This window comes from Scophthalmus maximus, chromosome 18, assembly GCF_022379125.1.
Source record: "Scophthalmus maximus strain ysfricsl-2021 chromosome 18, ASM2237912v1, whole genome shotgun sequence".
In the NCBI taxonomy this organism is placed as follows: domain Eukaryota; kingdom Metazoa; phylum Chordata; class Actinopteri; order Pleuronectiformes; family Scophthalmidae; genus Scophthalmus; species Scophthalmus maximus.
In genome coordinates, this window is record NC_061532.1 from 4,156,972 (window position 1) to 4,178,611 (window position 21,640).

Here is a 21,640-nt window from a genome sequence, read left to right on the forward strand (position 1 = left end):
TGAGGAATCGACTCGTGGCTCTGCTTCAACTGTACGGCAGGCAGTAGTCGGGCCGACCCGAATTCATCAGAACGCCCGGCGGACGGTCAGGAGTGTTGAGGAATTTCTGTCCTCTCCTGAGAAACTGCAAGATGAGCGTTCTCACGCACTGTGCAAGGCCATCTAATCTCTGGCAAGCCAAGGCAGTCGGTGGGTAACCGAAGGCTGTCTCACAAGACACATAGTGGTGAATACAGTGTTACCATGGAGACGGCTATTCTGTTTGTGAGATGACGACATTATTTTGACAAGGCTAAATACACCTCCAGAGATAGGCGTCTATCCTGGGACCCGATCCACTGTGAACCTGTTGACCTGTTGTGGCCAACAGGAAGTCTCCTCAATATTGAGCTCTCATGATAAATACTTCTGCTTAAGACATCCACGGTTTGCGTCTTCCTGAATCAGCATCCCCTCGTCAATAAGTCCATCTCGGGGAGCAATTAATCGCCGCTCGGTTCCCCCCTGCCGCACTGTACAGCAAACGATGCACGACAAAGCTGAAAATCGTCCGACTCTTAGAAGAGTGGTACGGCAAAAACGGCCTTAAATCGCACAGCGTATGTGCGATATAAGGCAAATTGATTTCTCAAGATAAGGGGGTTAAAATATAATGTACAGCAAAATTGAACTTTTCAAACACGACTGGACTCTGAGCTTGCCGTCGCATAACAATGATATAATTAAGTTGTTATCTTGTCGAAATAAGCCACAAAAAAAAGAGAGCAACAATGGCTCCTCTGGGCTTCCATAGCTGAAAGCTCTGGTGGTCAACGTTCATTTATGTAGAAAGACAAGTGTGCCATTCCTGAATTACATTTATCCTAACGCCAGTGATATTGTGTTAGACGAGATCAGGCTTCTCGATACATTCACGAGAGCACAGTGATGTTGAGTGCTGGGTTGAATTAAGTTATTGAGTAGTTTGGATTATATGCTGCGTGGCAATGTCACGCTAAGGTCAATGTTTGTTTCACACCCCCCCCCCCCATTCTATTTAATAAATCATAAAACTAGAGGTGAGAGCATCAGCGGTTAAGGCTGCAGGAAAACAGCTGATATGCAGAAGGAGGTTCCGTCGGTACTGTCAACCCTGCTGTAGAGCCGACGTGATTGGAGGATGGGAGAGGAGACGAGGCACAGGAATTGGCTGATGACGTTACATGTGTGTGTGTGTGTGTGTCAATAATTGGCTCGCCCTAGGGTGCGTTTGAGCGCTCGGCAATAAAAACGCAGTCAATAGTGTCCCCAGATGTCTCCTGAAATAAGATTAAATCCCTCAATTAAACATTTTCCTTATGAAAGGCTTCAACTGATAGTCGGTCTGGGGGATGTAGTTGAAAGCAATAGTAGGATATTGACATGAATGTCATCAGGTCAGAGATGTAGCTTTCATAGTGCTTTGATTTAAGATTGCATACCTGCTCAACCAATGCTACTTGAAGAATCGTGTGCTCCTTTAACGGAAAGGGTGTTAATGTACAAAAATATATAACTAAGCTCGCCTCGTAATACAGTAATGGTGTTAACATTAGCATTGTTGAATTGATTCGTTTCTCCGTTTTATTGTTAATTTGTCAGAAAAGCCGGGAAGGACTTCTCCCACCCGTCACATCCATCTCTCGTCAAAAAGCTTGAGGTGTCACATCCCCCACTTTTCACATATCACTCAGCCCCTCACAGATATCGCACGTGCACACATTTGCTTTTGTGTGGTGCCGCATCCCCCCGCCTACTCTCACGCCGTCATCTCCTCTCCCTCACACACACGATGGTCCCGAGAACTCCACTTTGTTCTTTCTAACGGCTGCCAGAGACGAGAAAGAGAAAAGAAAAAGTCTCGGCTCGTTCTCTGAAGCAGGCGTTTTGCAGATCATGTAGATATTGTTGTCGTGAAAGCGTCACAACCATTGACTGTATGTAAAGATGGAAGACATGGCAGCTCCTTGAAAAAGTGAAGCCTAATCATCCTTATTGCCCCCTGGTGGCTGGCTGCAGTGTAGATCGTAAACCCCGCCCCCTCCATGTTTTAATGATAATAAGGATCAAGGACGGTTTCTGTCCAAGTGTTCATTTGGTTTAATCTAGTCATTTGACGCTGTAAAAATAGGGCGAAAAGTCATGGTGTTACTACACACACACGACTGCATAGGAACACGTCGTCCGTCATTATATACCGTCTACGCTTACAGCAGGTTACAGGTTTGGTTTGAGTTCCGGGCACTGCACACGCTCATAAGCGTGTGGCGGCTCAGTGTGAGCTGCAAACGTTTAAAGAAAAGTGCGTTTCTGAGTATTGAAATTCATTTCGAATGCTTTAGCGAAGTTGGAAAGTCAGCGAGGTAAAGGTTAATTTAATAATACTGTAAGTTAGAGGTAGTCAGTTGTTTCAGACTACTGTATGACAGCAAGCCGGCCCATTGACTTATGGATGGCATCAATTTTGTGATTTGAAGGTGCAGCGTCCACTATGACAGATTTATCCCGCTGCCCACACAATGCCAGGGCCACAATACAGACCCCTTCTTTTCGGTCACCGTAGTAAATTGCCTACAGAAATTGAAGCAAACAATCACAGGGGTTTATTTATCCAGAAGCGTGAGATTTGTATCAAGCTCCCCGCCGTGAATCAGCATATTGTGGCTGTTTGACTGTGCTGGATTATCGTGTTCATAACAAGATCATATCTGCAATAAGCTGCAAATTAAAGTTGACATTGTTACAACAACAAAACAGTGTCACGTAGGGGTTCAGAGTCACAATATGTGTCTGATTATGTGTATGTTTCCTAATTGAATGGGCAGGGGAAACATATATTCGATGTATTATTTATAGTAATTATTATATTTATCAGTCAGTGTTTTATTATAACATGTTGGCCAATTAAACCTGGTGAATAATGAGTAATTTATCATTATAATGTTCAGGAAATGCACTGCATTTTTGAATGGGTGTCACACCTAGGTGACCACCGTTGTCCCTAAACTCTGAAGTCTGTGTGGAAATGCCTCAATACGTAATGCTATTCATGTCTTGTACATGAACGAACAAATGTTCAACACTTATCACTCAAACTGAACTGAATCAGTATCAAGTATCCAGCATGGGATCCTCTGAAAAAGTGCCATTTTTTATGTAAGGCATGATTAGCAGTAGCCGTATCATTTCCTTTGTATTTGCTCAGGATACAAAGTCAGAGAATGGCTTTAGCAGATAAACTCTGATATTTAAGTATGTGTGGTACCTATTTAAGATGCCTGTGGCTCAACCGGTAGAGCACATCCTCCACTAAATGGAAGGTCAGTGGTTTGATCCCCAGAGCTCCATATGTCATAGTGTCCTTGGGCAAAATGAACCGCAAATTGCCCCTATGTGTTTGGAGTGTGAATGTGTTAGAGAAGTGGGTTTTTTGTGGTCTTTAAGACTAGAATAGTGTTAACATTACTCAGAAGAACTACACTGATTCAGGCCCCGTGTTATTGGTAGGGGTGGGACGATACCACTTTTTCGTGTCCGATCCGATACCGATCCTGCAACCTTGGGTATCTGGCGATACCGATCCGATACTAATCTGATACAATCTTTTCCCCAATCGTGACACAAATAATCAACTCCCCTAAAGGAAGACATACATAGCCATCAACATGACTGTTAAGGAATACTGCTGTTTTATTTCTCACAGAACTTTTGGCAGAACTTTTCATGGTCAGCACCGTTCAAACAGGCAAAAAACAAATTGAACTGTTAACTGTTAATTAAATAATAATAACAATAATAACAATAAAAACATTAATAAAAGTAAATGCAAGATCAGATATTCTGTTGGAGAACATGTTTGTTGGCTGTGACCATTTTGAGATTAACATTTCCTATTAAAAGAAATTCCATCTCATTTCCATTTCTATTCCATTGCTGTCTTTGACACGTCAAAGTGATTTACTGTACAGCTAGATCAATTTAAACATTGCTATAGAGCTCCAAATCAACCTGCGCTATATATACCGCCTGCCTTGTCCACGGCTAGATTAGGAGATCAAGTTAAATGTTGAATTAACACTACAGAATATGAGGTAAAAAAAATACTTCTGTTCTGCTCTCTGTGGGCAGTGAGTTTTGGCATTTTGCACCGCCGCCTGTTCTGAATCACTGATGTCAAATAAAGTGTTTGCTGACTGCTGCCGCAGGCAACATTACTGTGTTGAAGTCATCGGGGTCATAGCCACAAGCAAAATGAAAAGGTCAATGTGTTTTTATGAATATCGTATCATCAGAGCTAATGTCAGACACCTCTAAATCCCCTGCAGGATGGCCGCGTGTCCTTCATCGGCCACCAGCTGGGCGGCGTGTCCTACTCCCCCAACAGCCGGGACCAGCAGGTCAAGTTCGCCCGCGCAGTTCAGATCACCTACTACCTCCGCAACCACGGACCCGTGGTGCAGGACGCCATCGCCGAGCGCTGGGAGAACGAGTTCTGCGCGCTGGCCAGCCGGCTGTCCACGGCCGAGGCGCCGCACGCGCCCGACCAGCTCCACGTCCAGTCGCTCACCTCCTTCAGCCTGTGGCGGGACTTCCACCAGACGGGCGTGCTGGCCAAGGGCGAGGTGCTGGTCAGCCTGGTGTTGGTGCTCCTGGCCGCCACCATCTCCAGCTCCATGCGGGACTGCCTGAGGGGTAAGCCGTTCCTGGGCCTCCTCGGCGTGCTGACCATCTGCATCGCCAACGTGACGGCTGCGGGCATCTTCTTTATATCCGACGGGAAGTTCAACTCTACGCTGCTGGGGATCCCGTTCTTTGCCATGGGTGAGTGGGAGCGGGGGCTGGGACCCTGAGTGTAGTGGTTAGTTAAAGGGCTTATCGGGGGTTTGACACTCACGCAGGGTTGATTGGGGAAGGGATTAGCAGAATGGTGTTTCTGAGGGGATCACGGCTGTTCGCTGTTGTTGGTTCGGGCGCGCGCGTTTCCCTGCGTGTCTCTGCCGATGCAGTCGTGCAGTTCCTTCTTTTGTCAGGCACGTTCGTGTCAGTCATTTTTGTATTGAGGATGCCGTCCCTCGGTTGTTGTGCAGGTTTTGTCATTATTTCACTGAACCGCAGGTGATTATTATCTTCTCAGCCAATGAGAGGCAACACAAAACTCTTTCTCTCTCTCTCTATATATATTTATATATATATACATATGTATATATCTCAGAATCCCAGGGTGGCTCACTGATGGAATTCATTATGAGGACATATATCGTCCATAGTGGTGTTAAGGGGAAAAAAAGCACATGTAGTGAGCGCTATGAAGGATCGATTTTTACAGTATATACAGTATGTTGTGATGACAGTAGGGAATGTTCAAACCTTTCTGACGGCATCAGGGCTGAAGGAACAATCTTATGAAAACTGAGGCCAAGACATTAAGTCTCTTCTAACAAAGTAGACGATGGTCTCTAATTATTTTTACTTAGGTCGCTGTTCAGCATTTTTGCAGATGATAAACTCCCTAGTTATTAAAAGACCCGAATTCTTAGAAGAAAATGCAAAGTTCATTCAAAGGTGAAGCTATGGCTCGGATGACATTTGAGGTCTAAATACATACAATTTATACTAAAGCTTCACCACATTTTGTACATTAGTTTGCAGTTAAGTGGTAAATTGAAACCAAAGGAAATACAAAGATTAGATTCTTACATGGGAGCACAACATCGTTCGAAATAGACTTGACACTTATCAAAAAAAATCATGATGGTGACTTTTACTAATCAACAAGTCCACCTACAAAAACCCATTAGTCATGAAAAAGACAATCACTTTTGTGTATCACTAACAATGCGGCATTTCATCATCGCCACTGCGACTGTATCATCATTTGTCCTCTCGTGTGAAGACTATCTCTTCCTTTTTTTCTCCTGTCTTCCTCCCTTTCCATCTCGAGTTATACTGAATGCAGAGTATATCTTGCCTTTTTGTCCCCGTGCATTCCTAAGGTCACTGCATCCCCTGGGCTCCGGCACAGCTCTGCTGCAGGCCGGCGGACATAACTGAAGTTTAAGCAATGCTCAGGAGCAGGCGGCTGGATCAACTCATTTTGACCCCAGAGGCAGGACAGGAGAGGAGAGGAGGGGAGAGGCGGTGTGATTGTTGGTGGGCTGCTGAGAGACGATAAAAAAGGAACGTCAAGGAGAAAAGAGCAACGGAAAAAAAGATGTTTGTCATATATAGAAAAAAGGGGAGGGTGTAGAGAGAGAGGCAGAGGGAGGAGGGAGACGGGGAGAAAGTCACATGCAGAGGGAGGAGGTGGAGAAGGGCAAAGGAGATGGAGGGGACTTGATTAAGTCTGTAATTTCATGTGACAGGACCTCGGAGGCGGCAGATGTCCACCCCTCCTCTCTTGGGAGGTCCTGACTGAGACACACCCCTATCACTATATCAACGCCACATCACGGGCGGACGCCGAGCACGGAAATGGATACTGATGTCCCCTGTTGATAAAAGTCACCACTACTCAAAGCCCTCTTTGGATATTCGTTTAAAGGACAAGGTTTAGGTTTTAATTACTGAACGTTTAGTTAACGGCAATTAATGGTTTCATGCCAGTGGTTTATTTCATTGGCAGAAAGCATTCATTCTCGTACTTTTGAAATTTTGAAATGTCCCATCCTACAAGTAATAGCTAGAAAAAGGAATAAATGAAAAAATGCAAATGCAGAAACAAACTTGAAGAAGATACAGTAGATAATCAGACAAACCTAATGCAAAATGAAAATTCCCTTCAATATAATTTACTGAAAGGTGCCTCGTAGATTTCATAATTCTATTGCATGGCTTATTCTTGTTACAGAAACCTGCTTCAAGCTATAGTAATATCTTATAATATCTCTGTCTGTTACACGACAACCCACATTAGTCATGGACGGCTTTAGAAATACATTTTTGCGCCCAACATGCTGTTGCTGCAGACACTGAGGAGATGTTACATTCACCTTCTGGTAGTCCGGGCCATTTCTTTCCTTACAAAAAAAAGATAGGAGTGAGAGGAATGTGGTGAATCAGTGAAGGCTACGTCGGGACTGATAAGACCCAGTCAGGAACCGAAGATGGTCGCGTGCGCTGCGGTTTCTGAAATCTCACTTTCGGCCCATTTTAGACTTTCAGCGTTTTCAAACCTGACGCGGGCCGTTTCAGTTCCCCCGAGTAATACGGTCACTGTGTGTAAATGAGGCAAGAGTGGGAAAGTGAGTTTCAAAACGAAAAAATGTGTCTGTGTGGATGTACCGCAGACTATTTGGCGGAAGAATCATTTCCACAAATACACACCTTGGACACTGTGCAAGCTCGTTCACACAAAACCGTGGTCCGTCATCTGCATACGAATCAACCTTTTTCCATGTCTAAAAGTATCCGTGATTGAGGTATTATCGTTATTAGTTGTAAAAGCTCTCTCATATGTCATCATGTCCAAATGTGGGATGACAGTTCCCATCTAATTGACCTAAACGTTGCTCCTGAACTCGCCTTTCACAGTTTTCGCTTTTGTCTGAGATCTTGGTACGGAACAGTAGAGCCGTCGTTCAGTGCAGATGATGATCCCATGAAATCAGTTGACTGGACTTTTGAAGAAAACAATTCTCTCTGCTGTTTCATTTTTGAGCTAATGAGTTGGCCTGCAGCTGGCGGCTAACTCTCAGCCTCATGCGAACAGACGTCCCTGCTGAAGCTGAGACACTTGCGAGCCTCATTTTGCCCAGTCCCAAGATTCATTATGGTGGTGATATTCACCATAGACCTAATTATCTTATCTGAATATTGTCCCGTGGCTTCTTAGTTGTTTTTTGTGTGCCTTCATCTCCTCTGTGGAGATTACAGGAACACTTGGGATCACAATGTTCTATTTAAAACCCCCGATGTGTAGAATAGCTGTGTTATTCAAAAATGATACTGAAGGTTTTCTCCGGAGGAAAACAAAATCGGTCTACACGTTGATGCTTGTCACAATTTGATACTGCCACGTACAGTATGCGATACAGATGGTGACATAATGCCCTCTCCGTCCACATTTTAAGGTGGACGTAAGGAATATGTGGACTTTCCAAATCCAAATCTGCTGCAGTTGCTGAACAGTCACAGCGCGACACCATTCGGCCGTTTGCTTTTTAAGAATTCTCTTTTTTAGTGCTGACCAACATCTGTCTAAGGGTGCATGAAGAATTAGAGACTTTGATGCATCTTCACAACCAGAAGAGGGGGTATTAAGTGGCTAGGTGAGATGTGCTGTCAGAGATGTGAACAACTTGGAATTTAACGCAGCCTTTTAGGCTTAGTGTGTATAAAAAAAAAGTGCATGGCTTTTAGAGCTCCATTTGTGAGGTACTTAACCTTCTCCATTATAGCGCAATTGGGCACCATAAGAACATGAGTGAGTAAGAGTGTATCATTAAAACATTATTTTTTTACTATCAATATGCTGATATATAAATATATATAAATATCATATTGTCTGCACATTCTGTTGTATTTTATTTGACTTTGTTTCCTTTGAATCCTCTTGAAATTGACAAATCTACATGGTTGACCCATTCGAAACAAGTACCTTCACATGTACAGTGTATGATTACACATGTGGGTACGACAACCAAGCACTGAACCCCAATGGGCTGTCCGTAGGCCACCATGCTAGTATATTTCAGAAGCACAGACTACCAAAAAAAACGGCTGAAGTAGAAAAGGTGTAGAACAACCATGAATTCCATCCATCCCTGAAGCTCACCAGCCGTCAGGCCTGTGTGGTGAAAGCCTTCTCCAGAGAGACAGCAAACCGCCCGAAAGGTCAGATGGAATTGAGGTTAAACTCTGACATAAATGGCACAAGGTGAGGCTCCGCTCATCTACAGAAGTGCAGCGGTTGCGGCATCATGCCGCTAGGGAACATTGCCGCTAGGGGCGAATTGGTACAAGCTTGGCAAAAATGTCCAATTTAAATCGAGAACGGCCTGATTTGAAAACAAGTGAACAGGGCTTGGGATCTGACCTGACAGTCAATGCAACGATAAACAAAATAGATTTTTGCAACGTTGTGACAAAGTTTGATGGTTATCCAATTATTCAAGAAAGAATTTCCCCTTCCTCTGAAACTGATTTCGGCTGGTTAAAAGAATGTAAAACGGTGTCGTGGTTTTCCCCTTGGTCTCATATCATAGTAGAACGGATCTGCTATTCTCTCTGAACACTCCGCCTGATGTCATCTCTGGCCTTTGAATCGTGTAGAGGGAGAAAACCCCGACACGGGGCAGGTACCGCCCCGTGTCGGCGGACCTTAGTTTAATATGGAGCAGCCTCTCCTCCTGCCCGTCTCCCCTGCGTCTATCTGCCGTGTCATCTTCGAGCCGGCCAATTACTGCTGAGCCGAGCTTGTCACTTTGTTCTCTCTCTGGATATGCGATGGCTGTTAGAAGTGCGAGAAAACCAGGCAGGCACGGGGGGGCAGAGAAAGTGGAGGAGGACTCATGAAACATACATGCTGTGACTTCACAGAGGAAGTGGCGCCTCTGCCTGACAGGCCCGAATCAACTCAGGTATATTGACCTTCCCAAACTGTATTTTATTTACTCAACACAACGTGCAGCTACCCTGCATCCCACTGGGACATGATGGTACTCTGTGCTGCCGAGCTGCAATCCCACTTTTTCTTTTACCTCGGCCCTTATTTCATTCACCGCGAGAACAGATTGCTGTGAATGGCTCCCACGCACAAAGGTGCTTGTGTTTTTATTTTAGGTAGAATGTCAAACAACAAAAGCCTTTTTTCTTTTCTTTTTTTTTTACAATGAACAGTCGGCTCCTACGGCGATTATGTAGTATGGACATAAAAGGGATATCGCCACCAAAGATGGGGGTGTTGTGAGCTCGGAGATTTACTGCTGGGTTCAGTGGCTCACACCTGGGGTACATATATTCGGAACACAAAGTGGACTTATGCAATGTAGCTACTGCCACGTTCGATTTGCTCAAGAGGACCTCTCGTTAGGGTCGAAAGCCAGGAATGGCTAATTAAGTGGACCCTGCCTGAAGGATATTAAACGCACATATAAAAGTTCACATCACATTAAGGCAGGACATGAATGGCAAAGTACACAGGTTTTAATGAATAATGAAATGTGTTTCCGTGGATACGCAATAATGGGCAGATCATTTCAATATTATTATCCTGTCGTTGGCATTAAAGTACAACAGTGTATTTATTTTATTCTAATATTGCACTCTTGCTGGCTGCAATCGTGGTTTTCTACAAAAACAAATGACTCATGACATGCATGACATTACAGTACTGTATGTACTGTACTGTTTGTGTGCGAGGCATAAATAGTCAATGGATGAATGCAGTGAAGATGCATCCGGTCCACTTGAAAATGTACCTCTGGCGAGTCCATAGTAGTGTAGCCAGCTAAAGCTAATGGCTATACAATCAGTACTCGGGCTTTTGGGCTAATTTACTCGGACTACTAATAATACTACAACTAATAAACACAGGATAAGCAAAATGCAAATTCACAAGACTATTTTGAGGGATGAATTTGCTTTGCGTTTCATTTGAGCACACATTTAGCATCTAGTTAGTCATATTCTCCCATTCATACACACATACAGTACTGGTATATGCACACATCATTCACATTCTGACGGAAGAGCCATCAGTGGCCAGTTAGGGTTCAGTGTCTTGCCCAAGGACACTTCGGCATGCAGACTGGGGGATCGAGGGGGTCAAACCAGTAAGGTCATTCACCAATGGTGGACTCCCCCCTGCTCTACCTCCTGGGCCACAGCCACCACTCGTATCGTGTCTATATTGATATTAGTAATAATGGTACAAACTGAGTAGGAAATGCCTTCTGAAACTTTCCGGTACCGTTCAAGAGCGCCACATTCGAACTTTGATACATTTTGGATATTAGTAGTTCATCTTCTCAGGTTCCCAGGACTGTTTTGGCCGGAGGCCCTCCATTATAGCACAGATCCCCTCTTTATGAAAGTAGATAATATTTTTTCTATGTCTTTACACATTTCAACATGTAACCATTTGCATGCAAGGGAAAGTAGTAGTTAGAGGAGGGAGGGTCAGTATAGAACCACTCTCTACACTCGGCCACATCGATCCAAGCCTGTGATGTTCCTGTCAGTCTTGTTGCTTTCTCGACATTGGTATTTTTTTTACAAATGGACTTGTTTGTTTTTTTCTTTACCTGTGAGGGCAAGATAGATAGCTACACTCAACATTTACAGCCGGTCATGCGCAGTGGCCATCGACGCTGGCAGTGAAAAGCCCCCTGGGAATTCCTGCCTGTTTCAGTAAGTGGCACTGGAAGACCGATGATCGATCTGTGGGATGTTATTGCCGTGAGTGGCTCGGGGATGATGGAGGTATGGCAGCTTCGGGACCATTATTAAGGACTGCAAGGAGGACTAATACACTGAGTGTATACATTAATTAATATAGCTCAATGATGAAATGGTCCCAAATGGTAAAATACACCATTTCTGTTAGAGTAAGTGATTCCAATATTTGTTTGGACTCCATCAGGAATTGAATGTTGTCACCAGGAGGACAGATTTTATGCTAGGAGCAAGAGTTATTGCTGGCCCCATTCCTAGTATCGTGAACTGATTTTATTTAGCTTTTCCATGCATTTTATTTAGCTTTTTCCATCCATTCCCTCAGTTCATAATTCTGTGTCTAATCTTCAACTGAAGACTGAAATGTGCACGTTGCCGTATTTACAATGCAACGAGACTGGGTGTTTCTTGCGGCTGGAACAGATTGCGGTGTCTGGAAGGAAAACGCACAGTTGAATCAAATCAGATGATAACAGTTTTTGACTCCTGAGTCCCTCCACATTCACATAATGATCCGGGAACATAAAGCAAACCTACCAAGATGAATGCTTCCTGCATGTAAAAGGAGCAAGCCGACAGCTCTCTTTATCTTACAATTCTCTGCTCCCTCTCCTGTATGTGCATTTGGCAAAAATAAGGCAACTTGAGGACAAAAGTCCAACCTCAGCTGTTCTACACCAGCAGATATCAAAAGGGATTTTGTCAGAAGTTATTTTACCGACAAATTTCCAGATTTGTCTGAAAGTAATAGATTTTTGCTTTGCTTTTATGCCCCAACCCAAACAAGGATCATTGGGTTTTCTTGTACCAGATGATGATTCAAACTGCAATTTGAAACAAAAGAAGTTTTCACTTCTTTTTAATACAGATATTGAGAGTCTAGAGCCAAACTGCAGATATGTAGTCAGATCCCAACGAATTAACACAGATGACAAACTTGACCCGATGTCAAAAAACAACAATTTTAAGGGATCGCCAAAATTCTTTAAGTTCATCCCGAGTCGAGCATGAATGTCTGTAACCCAAACCATCCAATAACTGTTGTTATTTCACCCATAAGCACTACAGGATCACCAGTCAGAAGAGAAAGCTTAGGCAAACAACGTCTACGATACTGAATCCAATTCAGTCTGGACCAAAACGGGTGAACTGACCCATAAACACACACATTATCGTCAAAGTCACTAGCATGTCTTCAATATCTTGTAATTTTGGTGAAGAACATGGTACTGGAGACATATACAGTCATCGTCGCTGCCCTCCGATCACCTGTTTAAAGGCCACTCTACCAATTTAACAAATGAAGATGAATGCTGCTTGTATTTCCCAACTTTATGGTGGAAATATAAGACTACATGTGACCTTTGTTCAGACATGAGTTCTGACTGTTGTAACTTTCAAGAACCTTAAGATTTGACTTTTACAGCCAGACTGTGTGGTAAACCCCCAGTTTAATCATGTGATGAAAACAATATATGAAATTGCGTTACTTTTTTTTAATCAATTTAAATTTTTCACGGAAACATGTGGTCTGAATGCATTTTTTGGGGGGGCCTCGTGGATTTTATTAGAGTTTTTAAGATGGACAAAATATGAAAGCGAGGAGAGAGAAAAAAGATACATATTCTTAAAAGACATCCTTGCAGCTGTGACATTTTTGGTAATGTTAATATCCCTTTGTTATTTGGCCTTGACACGAACCCGCTTGTTCCCCAAAAATATTAATCTCCCGTAAGGCGAGAACCCAACAGCAGGACACAAAAAGTTGCAGGGTGCAGAAACGGGGTTTAATGAACAAGCGGAGTAGAGTCAAACCAGGTGGTCAATAAGAGTAGCCTCTTAGTAGGGGCAGGCAAAAAGGGAAGTCCAAAGTTCAAAAAGGGGTGGGGCAGACAAGGAAAAAACTAAAGCCTGGCTGAAGTTGTGACAATTCTCCAAGCATCATATGGGCAGGATGAATAACAATAGTAATGATGACGATAATAATAATTATAATAATGCTACTCGTATTTTGATGTCTTCATTCTTTCTCCCAATCCAGTCTCGTCAAGTATAAGTAGCACACGATAACATCATTGTTTTGTAGAAGCTTTTCCCCCCCACTCGAAACAGAAGTCAGGTACAGTTCCAGGCGAGTGGGGACATTTTTTTTTTTTCGCTGAGGGGCGCTGCACAGCAAAAGTGTGCACGATATATGTGCACGCGCACGCAGAGGGAAAAAAAGCAGAGGGAAGGATGATTCAATAATGTGTCAGAGGGTGGCCTCGAACTCGCGATCTCCGGCGCGTGACACCGACGCGCTAACAAGGACGCTAGACCACGGGCAATACAAGTGGATGTCACACACTACACATGCTTTGCACAACAGAACAAAACATGCAAGAATTAAATCCCCCTTCCAAATATTTTTGCTTGGAGACATTCTGAAAAGCTGAGGATTGATCAAGGCTATAGACTGAAAAAATGACCGTGTTCCGCCCCCTGTCACTAGGGGGTGCTGCAGCACCCACCTTCCCGCGCCCTCGGGTACAGCTGTTTGCGGCGAAGCTTGAGGAGTTCGCTTTGATCGCACCCTTTTCCCAACTTCTGCATCCTACAGAAAAAGCCTCGAAATGAACATGAGTTCTCGGCAGATGCCTTCAAATAAAGTGCAGTGTCTGCAGCTCCGGCTCCGACTCCGGCTGCAGCCACAGAAGCAAGTAGACGCAGACCTGATAACCTGTTTACAACCTCATTTGTCAGCGCTTTTTACATCGCAGGCGAGTCATTTGTATTCCCAACTGCTACACCACTGCCACCAACCTTGATGTAGCCGACCTAGACATTGTGTGTGTGTGATGTCAAGGTATTCATGTTGTGGCGACCTAAGTCTGTTTACAGGGTCACATTATTATTACAAAAAGCAAGTCTGCATAACTAAATCATTACATTTAAACATTGAAGTTATGAATGTTCAAATTCATACTTGAATGTTGAGGCTAGGGTTAGGGTTATTGTTAGGGTTAGGTGGGTAGTATTTATGGTTAAGGTTAGCGTAAGTCTCCAGGAAATGATGTAAGTCATGGTAATATCATGGAGACAAACCATGTATGTATGAGAGAGTAGATTCATACAGTACATATGTGGCTCCTCCTTGTAATGTCAGAAAGTATTGATCCTCACATTAGTGTCAGAGTTCCCTGGTCAAAAAATAGCTGACCTAAACACACAGCAGCATGCTCCACTCTATGGAGAGAAATGTAAATCACATAATCTATCTGAAAGATGAGAGAAAGTAAAGCTATTTTTCCATGTACTTATATTTACATTTGTTTTATACTGTGTGTGTTCTAATCGAGGGGTGACGAACCATACCTGTCTATTTAGAAAAGCGTCTGAAAGCAAACAGTATTACATTCGTGAAGTTCAACTTAAAAATGTGTCCGTAAAATATTGATATTTATTCAGTTTGTGATGTGTGCGTTTGCTAAAAACTGTTCTAGGCGTGCACAAATTGCTTCCAAAATTGCGTGTGGATTTGAACACGCATTTGTGACTACCCCAAAGTGACACACAAACCATTGTATGCGTTTGTAACTAGTATCTTCCTCTTGTAGATTATGTGATACACATTGCTAATACTAATGCATTGAAATTCAAACCATAGCATAAAGTATTAGAGTTTAATTTTGTTTCTTTTAATGGATTCACCAGTATGCAGTCCAATGTGACAGAACTTTAATCAACACGACACATACCAGATCAGCTCAGATCCGCAAGGTGACAGTTGAAATGGCATTAAGTCGGTGTGGGACCACCGCGGCCCATTGGCCTATATTTTTTAAAGCGTGTACAGAATTAAACAACACAACAACCAAAACGATTTAGGAACGAGCCGCACATGCTTCCTCCTGCATTTCACCCTCTCATTAGATCTTATTATTCGCGTCGCCGTGTGAATGTCGACTGGGACCAGAGCCACGGTTAGCGATGACAGTCGGTGAGCAGGTGGGCCGGGAGGCTAATCCATTTCTAATGGGACAGATCAGCAAGGGGGTGCGGTGCTTTGAGGGGGCCCCCTCTTAACCCAAGTACGGCATCAAAGAGACGTGAGGTCTTGATTGTTTTGAAATAAAAATTGTTGTTACCTGTGCATCCTCCTTCCGTGACCGTATATATTTTGGTGTGCTGTGGTTCTTGCGGGCTGCGTGTCATTAAATTGTTAGTGAGGTCTTGTCACATCAAAGGTGAGATTGAGACAGCTGTTTTTTTCTCTCCTATGTTGTTTTAGAGTCGTGTCGATGGCCGTGGGTTTTTCTGCGACAGTTGTGTAAAATATTCATCACCCGACGGAAAAATTCAGAACCAGAAAGGCGATTGATTCGTCTTTTGCGGCTGTGCGTAGTGATAAGTGTTCCCTGCGCTCGGTCTGGTTTGCCTTCTGCACATTGACGTTGACAAAGGAACTACGTGTGGTAAATTATTCCTCAGTTCATACATGCATCCCAAAGTCACTCCTTTTTTTCTTGTTTTTCGGAATTTCTTCAAAACCCGAACTCCAACAAATTGTGATAAAGCAAGAACAGACACTTACTTTGACGCATTATTAAAGCTTCATCCAGGGAATCTGTCTAATCCCGAGATCGGATGTGACAGAACAGCGTCTCATTAAACTGGAGACATTTATGATTGTCCGTGCCTTTTGAAAACGTCCACCCACTGAAGTTACATCTATAGAGGGTTTCGCTCAGATAGGTTATCCTGTGCATATTGTTTTTCAGTCCGAAGAGTAACAACGTCTACAGTAATGCAGGGTTTCCATCCAAATGAAATCGCAAATTTTAAGAAAACGTTTCAGAAAAAATGCTAATTTAGGCATGTTTCTTTCCACCACTGTAATTATCAGAAGGTCATTGAGATTTTAAGTAGGCACTATTCTCCAGTGAGGGAGAGCAGTAGAAGAGGGTGCAAACAGATGGTCTAACTAAAAGATTGTGGACAAAAGTTTAAGTAAAGGAAAAAGATGAATGTGCAAACATGATGGCAAGTTTTTTTCACCGAGAGCAAATCATATTGTTAGTTGTACTAATTCGAGGAACGTTGCCGTCTGCTCATTGGTCCACACACGTCTGTTGTTTTCCCCCTCTGCAATTTTTCTCCATTGCACTTCATAACTGTCAGCTTTCAACGACGCACCAACTTTTCCACCTCTACCAAGCGTAAACACTTTTTGCACTACGCAAACCTTTTTGGAGCTTTCCACCTCAGGTGTTTTTTGTGCAAATTGGAAATGCGAATACGTGGACGACCGAATCGCACACCTAAAAACTTGCTAAACAGCTTGAACGGTGTAGCTGTCCCTCAACTTAAAATGATCGTGCCGTAGCCAAGTGCAATTTTAATTGTGGACTAATATGACTGTATAATATAGGGACCAGTTTGTGGTGTTATGTATTTGCAGGCAGACACAGGCCTACAACGAAGGACGCATACATACAAATGCACGGAGCTCATAATGACACCGCCAAGTCTGATCAATCCTCACACCTCCTCAACAGACAGAGACGCTACTTTATTTGAATGTTTGAACAACAAAACCATGCTGCTGGCCAGAAATGAAGAAAAAGTGTGAAAGTGGACGTGTACAGGGCACGTTAAAAAACAGTTTGGAGACAGTTTACCGCAGAGCAGCAACAGTAACATAGTTTTAGACACCCCCCCGCCCCCCCCCGGAAGGCGAGGGCTTAAAAATGCAAATGACCAAATTTACTGTTTTCCACCTGGAGGTGATTCCAGTAACTCTGTTTCAAGCCCTGCCAGCCTCCTACTCAAAATGCAGGATAATGATGCCACTGAACCGCAGGGGGGGAGTTTAAGTGTATGTGGGTGTGTGTGTGTGTGTGCATTATTAAAATGTATTAAAAGCAGAGGAGCAGTGTGACATTTTTTCGCTTGTGACATAAATTTCAATGTAACAGGGTCCAACATTGCTCCATCTGCCATGACAAAACTCTATTCGACACCAAATAACTTCCAAACACATTTGTCATGACGTTGGCATAAAAAAAAGTGACGTGACAGCGTCTATGTTAAAGCCAACTCCATCGCCGGACGAGAACACGAGGTATTGGCCGACCTTGCAAATCCCCAAGAATTGCTTTCAGTGACGCTGATGATGTCTCTTTGTCAGTTGGTCCAACACTTTGGTCCTGGGGGGGAAATATTTTGACATACAGGATGGACGTTGACTCTAGCACCAACGGCAGGTTACGATTTACTGCTCATGAAATTTGGTCCACTCATTCATGATCCCCAGATGATGAATCCCCAGATGATGAATGTCTTGCAAATATGTGCAAAACTAATGACATTACAATATTAGTGCTACTTAGTGCACGCCTGTTAATCTCACCCTGCAGTCTGGGTATTGATCCTTTCTTTCAGTAGTCATCACTGTATGTAATCCCCTGCAGCAGGGTTGAGATAACCTCCACCAAAAACTGCATGAGCTCACAGCTTTAGTCAGCCATGCCACCAAAATGTAGGAAAATCTGCTTTTGGAATTAAGAGTTAAGAGAAATTTTCCTTATGGCCGTAGAGAAAAGAGAGACTGGGGTTTTATTGAGCGTTATCACCCAGATATTGACTTGGACGTGGAGATTGCCTTTGGGCTCCCGCTGTGGGCTCCCGCTGTGGTCATCCGCACTTTCATTCCCCCTCGTGTGTTTTTATTGAGTTTGCGCGACGAGACGTCCTCCTTGCGATATTGGCTCCTTTGTCGCCACCACCGGTGCGATAAGCTGGGATGGTTAACAGTCCCCCTGATTGGAGGAACCTGCGGTGGGCGGGAGCACCTGACGTGACATCTCGCCACATGATGAATGCATTTCAGGGGTCCAAGTGCCACCTAAGTTTTAGAGCAGCAGTGTAGTTTAATGACTCAGTGGCTTTTCGTTGTGGGCCGGGGGGAGGAGGGGGAGAGCGTACGCAGCCAGGGCCTCCATAAATGCACCGCTGTGTTCAGGCTGTTAGACTATGAGGACTTTGTTTTCACCCCCAGCTTCTCTTTTGGGAAGAAAATAGTCTACAGGACAGCCAGTGATGAACTGCCCTCTTAAAATCCTTTCGTGGCCTGTACCTGCATCTTAGAGGTGCTTGAGATACAAAGCCTCTTGCCTCTTCATCCTTCCAGTCTGAGCTACAGCTTCTCATCTTTCCCCCCTCTCTTTATCCATCCCTGCTTCCTGACACACTGCTGCAGTGGCTGGCAGACAGTACTAGTTATTCCCCATTAAGCAGAAGGGGAACAAGTGATTCAGGAGGAGGTTGCAGGGTTGTATAAGGGCACTGAGATGTGTTTTGCAGCTGCTGTCTTGCTGCATAAATTCATCAATGTTGTAGGCAGACAATTAGCAAAGGTTTTCACCAAATATACCAGGATTTATTGTTGAGGAGAAACGTCCGGAAAGTCAGAATCTCTTAATATGATTATGTGATGCACATAAAGGCTAAGGCAAACTTGTCCTTTGGCAAAAAGTCAACATATAAAGTGGTTGATTCATAGAAGACAAAAGAGTACTTATTGTGCTCTCTGGCAGCTAGTTGGCCTTTGCATTACAGTATTAAACAGTATAAGGATGTTAGTTTCTTTAACGTGGTGATTTTCAGAAAGTAAGTATCAACACCTTCTGAATCTGATGTTGACAGCCGTTTGTTCCAAGCAGATTCATACCCTGAATGTAAAAAATTATAGCTCTGTTCAAATATAGCACAATTAATTTTGCTTGGATTTATGTCCAAAGAAAGAGATTGGACATTTGCTGTTTCACAGTGGAGTTTAGAAAGTCGCATGTATATATAGAGAATAACAAGGGACCCCGGACTGATCCCTGAGGGATCCCACATGGAAGGGCAGCATTAGAGGAGGATCCAGCCAAAACAGAAGACCGAACTGAATTTATGTATGTATTATGTTATGATGATCATGCTATAAAGTTCAATATGCTTGTTCCTAAACATGACTGCTGACTGGACAGATGTGACTTGGAGCTTAGCCAGTCATGTGAGGATTTACATCGGCTCTGAATCATGTCATCATAATAAAACTACTGTTCTGTTGTTTCTATATCGCTAATGTTGTCATGGCTGCCGCTGGCTCATTTCACTCCATTGAAAACCTTCCTAGGCAAAATAGACTATTCCACCACAGTCTACATCATTGCCCTCAATAGCAGCAGGGAACTTTGTGAAGCTTGAAAAGCATATTTGTGAGGTCTTTCCAGGTAGGCTGCAGCTATTATCCCCAGTCATTGGACAATAGCTGTTCACAGATATGGAGGACCACGTGTTGAATTTCTTCACCGCAGCCGTCAAAAAATGGAGGTGAAAGGAGGCAGACTTGTTCATGTGGTGTCTCTATGGATGTGTTCGTGTGTGGGCGAGGATGGCGGGTGCAACAACAAATTAGAGTCGGACCTTCCCTGCAGACTCCTAGTTGAGGCTGTAAAGTTCTAAGATGGTAGTCATTCTGTGTGTATGTCTCCGTGCATGCTCCGTTGTGTTGAGGACTTCACTGTGACACTGGTTTAGTTTTATCACAGCAATAATGGAGGCCAGAGGGAGTTCAGCCTCTGTCTATGTTTTCAAGAGGCCCCTGTAAAATTGTGGACGCTCACTTTTGCATCCATCAGCATTCAGACATTGAGAGAACTGTCGGTTTCCTCCTAAGATGATTAGCATTGAGCTTCAGTCTCGCTCCCAGCCATGTGCTCCTCTCCCTCCTGCCTCCTCACTTTCTTAATCACTAAGGTTCCGGCACTGAACAGGCTTTTCCTGGGGTTCATTTATTTGTCCACTGGATGACATTTGAAACCCCTGGATTTTGTTGTTGTATTTCAGTTTATTTTTTTGGCTCAATATTACAGCTTGTCCTTGTACTAGGCTTCCTATTCAATTCTTCAGTCTCCATGGGTCATGGGACTGGTTTCTTCGGCCGTTTCACAGTTATACCTGGCAGTTACGTGGTGTAAATATTTTTAACTAGTTTTCTTAGAGCAATGTCTTTTGATTTAGTGTTGCGTTAATTTTCACTTGTATAAACCTTTTTAACACGCAGCTTTTTATGTAAAACACCTTGATAGATATACTGTAGGGAAACGCGTGAGAAGGAATTACAAACAGTATTTGTTTGCCTTTTAAGAAAGTGGCACACCTAAAATTAAAATTGAGCAACTTCAGAACATGTATTTGATCGATAGGCTTTTCCCACTGGCATCAAATAAAGTGCCATTTTTTTTCCCCGTTAAGTAAATTGTCATTTTCAAGGACAAATGATAATGATTTGTTTGTTCGTGGTTCTACATGTGAGGATTTACTGCTTCCCTGTGTTTCATATCAATGTAAATTTACTATGTTTTGGTTTTGGACAATTGGACGAACTGAGGAAGACATTTAAACATTTAAAGAAGGGAATTTTTCATTATCTTCCGCCTAGTGGTTGGCACACATGCTATGTGATTGTGAAATCCCCGGGTTCCAGCATAGGGCCTTTACTGCGCGCGCGCGCGCGCGCACACACACACACACACACACACACACACACACACACACACACACACACACACACACACACACACACACACACACACACACACACACACACACACACACACACACACACACACACACACACACACACACACACACACACGTCAGAATCGCTCTTCAAAGATAAGAACCGGGGACACTTAACCAGATGGGCTCATTGTTATTATCCACCTCCACCTGCCAGCAATCAATCACTGTAATGAATCCCCGAGCTTTTCCAATCATGTCTAGAAAATGACACACTACTTAACATCCTATTTGGTAACTAGTGAGGGGAAACACATGCAAACACCCCTGATGTAACGCTGGAAAAAAAACAGGCGTGTGGATTTCCTCTCACTCCACAGCCTATAAACCAACTGACACTAACTAATTGAGTTGCCGAACCGCTTAATAAAACTAAAAGCAGGAAGAGGCCATCTAGCCGACTCATTACATTCGCTTAATCCTTTATAGTTAATTGACTTTTTTTCCCCCCTCTGTGTCAAACAAAGGGGAAATTTATAACGCTGTCAACCCCCCTTACTTTCCTGCCAACCTTACAGTGCTATAACTAAAAGGCATCTTTTTAAGCTGATGTTAGCAGACAAACATGCGCATTGGCCAAATCCATTTTCGCTGTTGCTGAAATATTTACTTGGTG

General features: G+C 43.5%; 1 protein-coding gene across 1 annotated transcript in view; it reads left to right on the top strand.

Moving 5' to 3' along the window:
• Positions 1–21,640, top strand: part of ptchd4 (patched domain containing 4) — a 34,521-nt gene that overhangs the window by 4,837 nt on the left and 8,044 nt on the right. Inside the window, exon 2 of the mRNA XM_035618262.2 lies at positions 4,344–4,839. Within this exon, the coding sequence (XP_035474155.2) occupies positions 4,344–4,839 (496 nt within the window). The remainder of the gene's footprint in view (positions 1–4,343; positions 4,840–21,640) is intronic.